General features: G+C 39.3%; 1 protein-coding gene across 1 annotated transcript; it reads right to left on the reverse strand.

The window, feature by feature from the left end:
- Positions 1–980: 980 nt before the first annotated feature.
- On the reverse strand, positions 981–3,194 carry LOC128113917 (uncharacterized). Its single transcript, XM_052743787.1, has 2 exons — positions 3,166–3,194; positions 981–1,653 (listed from the first exon to the last, which is right to left on the reverse strand). Exons 1-2 carry the CDS (start codon positions 3,192–3,194, stop codon positions 981–983), a joined length of 702 nt encoding a protein of 233 aa, XP_052599747.1.
- Between the last annotated feature and the right edge of the window lie 853 nt (positions 3,195–4,047).

Raw genomic sequence — 4,047 nt, forward strand, 5'->3', positions numbered from 1 at the left:
TGGAAGATTTAGGTCAGTTGTTCTCAAACTGCCTAATGCTGTGACCCTCTAATACACGTCCCCATGTTGCGGTGACCCCCAACTATAAAATTATTTTCATTACTACTTCATAACTGCAATTTTCTGTTGTTATTAATCATAATGTAAATATCTGTGTTTTCCAATGGTCTTAGGCAATCCCTGTGAAAGGGTCATTCAACCCCGAAAAGGGGCCGCAAACCACAGGTTGAGAACCACTGATCTAGATCCACTGAGAGAAAGTATTCACACAGTATAACACACACTCAGAAAGCTGACCTGATAAAGAATAGGGACTAATGATCCCAGGAAGAAAACCAGGATTTTTTAAGGTCCTGAAGGATGGCTGATAGATTAGAACAGCCCTATGCTACCCACCACATGGACCATCAGAGCACACTGGAAATGCCTGGGCATTTGTGGCATTTATTCACAACTGGGGAAATAGGAGATGGCTACTGCCTTCTAATAGCGACAGACGACAGATGGCACTGGCATACTCAGTGAACAGCATTGCCTTCTTTCTCCAAGAGAGCATCCCACTCTCCCAGCAGTGCCAAGGCTCAAACATCCTGCTCTACCTGTCAGAGATATGAATACTTAAGTGTCTCCACACAAGAATGTGGTTTCTTTTTTTGTGTTGAGATGTCTGCTTACTTGCAAACCGTATTTCTCATGGGATTCACTAGGTTTACTTAGGAAACATGCCTTTATACTGTACTCTTTCTTGCTATTGCTTGTTGGCAGTATCGAATGGGATCACGACCTGCAGTTTAGTATGTGAAAACATTTAAGGAATGGAATGCGTTTGACAGCAAGGAAGGAATAAAACTTAGACACACTCCCAGAAATCAAGTTGATATTTTATATAGAATGAATTGGTGATTACACAGTACTGTGTACAAATGGGCAATTTCTTCAAGGATTCTCCTGGCAGATGTTAAAATGCCAGAGCCCTCACTTCAGACCTTTTGCTCTGCCAGGTTGGAAGCACACTGGGCCTTCACCTGACTCTGCACTGTCAAAGAGATCATCTCATAGAGAAACAAAATCACGCCAAAGAGTGACATCGTGGCTGTCAGGACCCCCATTGGGAACACATTTGTGCAGTGTTTCTTTATAATGTCCTCCTTTTTAACGGGAAAGTCGGGTGAAAAGTCAAGAGTGGTTTGCCCATAGATGTCTACCAGGTGGTTCACGGTCACAGTAACAAGCGTGAAAAGGCTGCTCACAGCCAAAATTATAGCAGACATCTTGTAGCAAAACAGCTGGATCTCAATGAAGGGGTCTTCCATACAGCTGATCTTAATGGCCACTGAAGTGAAAATCAGGACTAGGATTTTTATCAAAATGGCCCACGCTATCAGGACTTGTAAATACTGAAATTCCGATGACTTGTTCCAGGTTGAATTGATAGGGGTGTGAACCAACATCCTGGTCATAGACCCAGAGATGTTAAATTCCTGAGTGTAATAAGCTTTCCAGAGTCCAATTGACACAAATTGCACATCCTTGTTGTTAAACTCCCACAGGCGCCAGCATTGGCTGTTTGCAAGGATGACTTCAAACATCAAAGCTGCTGTAGTGCAAATCAGGCCACTGAACTTGAAGACGTACTCCTTCATTTTGGCAAATCTGAAGAAGGCATCAAAGAAGAATAGAGTCAGTGAGACTACAAGGGAAGGCAGGAAAACAGGAGTCATGGCTTAGAGAGCACTGAGCTCTCATACTTTGTCCCTGTTGTCACATAGAGATGTTTCAGTGGTCTATGTACAGATTATTATTCTTCACAGAGTAGATAATAATATTTGTTGACTAGGAATTTCAATGCTTAGAACTGACAATGAGGAGAGAGTGTGCAATATCATATGTAATGACATGCTTATTTTACCTGTATTTGCAATTTGTAAATATTTTAATACCATAAAGAGAGGAAAAAGCAAAGGAATGCACAAATTAATTGTCATTTCTAAAATATAGTACTATAACATTTCATGACTACTACAAACTAAAATCATCTATGAAAGAACCAAAGAAAATGAAAATAATTCACATAGTAAACTCATGTATGTAAAAATAATAACACACTTGACATATTTGTGTATACGTATATGTGTATACAAATTGATCTGTACATAATGATACACCTCATAAATGATAGTGTACAATGCTATTCCTCTTTGTGAGTTTTACAGAAATGTACACTTCTATAAAGAAAGCTATACATATTTTATAATTGAAACCAGAAAGAGTATGCCCGTCAACAGACAGAGCTCAGTGGTAAAGTGATTATCTAACACGCACAAAACCCTGAATTCTTCTTTAGTATCTGTAAACCAAAATCTACGTGTAAAATTGTCCAGAGAGTGAGTCAGAGGAATAGGGGAAATGGATAATTAACACATAAAATCATATAAATGCATAAAAGTGGATATTTCCAATTATAGCTCATCTCCTACTTAAAATTTCATCTTTAGATAATTAGCTTCATTTTGGTGAAACAAAAAGAATCCTGACATATTTTGTGTGAGCAAATATCTTCTTTCACAGAAAATTTACACTCTGTATTGTAACTTTGAACTAACTTCTTTGCATCTTTTCTCAATTCCAATCTTAGGATGAAAAGGAGAAAAATCACAAATACTAGATCATTTAGCATAAAGAAAGGAGGTGAGTCATTTACTCACTAGGCATGTGGATAACGTCACTGCTAACTGTGCATGCAGAAGGTTGAAGGGGTCTACACACTGGATCTCCTTGCCAGGAAACCTTCCCTAACAGCTACCCCCTGCTCTAAAGTCTCTGTAGAATGTGCTTCCTGACTGAGTGAAGGCAGTAGCTGTTCTACTAGCAAAGTTTCATCAGCAAGATGAGTTCACAATTCATGATGGCTTGGGTAACACCCTGCCCACATCATCTTCCTTTCCAAGGCAGGCCTGAGGCAATGGACTACAAGAACAGTGTGCTTTGAAGTGGTGCTGAAAACACAATGAAGATTGCTGTTGTTCCAGAAAAAAAAAAAAATGAGCTAGCTTGCTAGCTTGGCAGTATCTGTTTCTTCTGGTGTTTGAAACACGTGGAGTAGATGCGTGTGATTCATAAAGACCATATTTGAAAGCTCCCATATATAACATAAAGTTTTTATACCTTTGTGTATTATGGATAAGAAGATTCATTTAGAAGGTGGCAGGATCACAGACGTTCTTCCAGTAACAGTAAATGGCCATATCTCCAGTTACAAGAAGAGTGGAAAAACCTTCAGAAAAAGAAATTCTATTAGGTAGACATTTCAGCTCAGAGCAATGTCTCTCCAACCCCTTGATCCCACAATCCTTTCCATTCACTCCTGTCCTTGGCTTAAGAAGAACCTCATTTAAACACTTCAGGAGTTTTCCTACATCTGACTCTCTAAGGATACCCATCTAATCATTTCCCCCATTTTGTAGGTAAGGAAACAACAGAGAGAGGTTAATTCATATACTCAACATCAGGGAGCTACACAATTAAAACCTGCAGGGCAGCTCAATGATTACCTGCAGTCCCACATGGGGCTTCCAGACACTTATGATATTCAGCAGCGTTTACACACACTTACCCACATGTCAATGGCCCTTTCTGGCATTCTTTGTCCTGTGAAATTGAATGTGATGAATAAAACCACCTGGGAATGTAAAATACTTGCCTCTTTTTCTCTTCTATGAAGACCAAATGTTAGTGACTGCCAGTTGACAGAGAATTAACTCACTTTAAAAATTCTTGTTTCCATGGCTACTAAGGATGAATGGTGGATTATGAGCAAAGAACACAACTTCCTAGCCATATTTAGCCATAAAGGACCAGTGAGATTAACTTCCCTTTGTATGTGAATAGTCTTTAAAAGAGGAATTTACTTTTTGAAATCATGCATCAAATCAGTACTACAATGACTGATGGGCATAGCAGAGATAGTTATTTGAAAAAAAGAAAACAAAATAAGCTCTCATCCCCCATTCCTTGCCCTCCAGTGTCTGTGTGGTGGAAGGATAGACG

Source organism: Peromyscus californicus, unplaced genomic scaffold (assembly GCF_007827085.1).
Source record: "Peromyscus californicus insignis strain IS unplaced genomic scaffold, ASM782708v3 Scaffold_10__1_contigs__length_136768540, whole genome shotgun sequence".
NCBI lineage: Eukaryota > Metazoa > Chordata > Mammalia > Rodentia > Cricetidae > Peromyscus > Peromyscus californicus.

Excerpts from the sequence above, each read along its gene's own strand:
- LOC128113917 (XM_052743787.1), bottom strand. The coding sequence starts at position 3,194 with ATGAATCTTCTTATCCATAATACACAAAG. Across the intron at positions 1,654-3,165 it reads CTTATCCATAATACACAAAG|ATTTGCCAAAATGAAGGAGT; the intron begins GTATAAAAACTT and ends TGCCTTCTTCAG.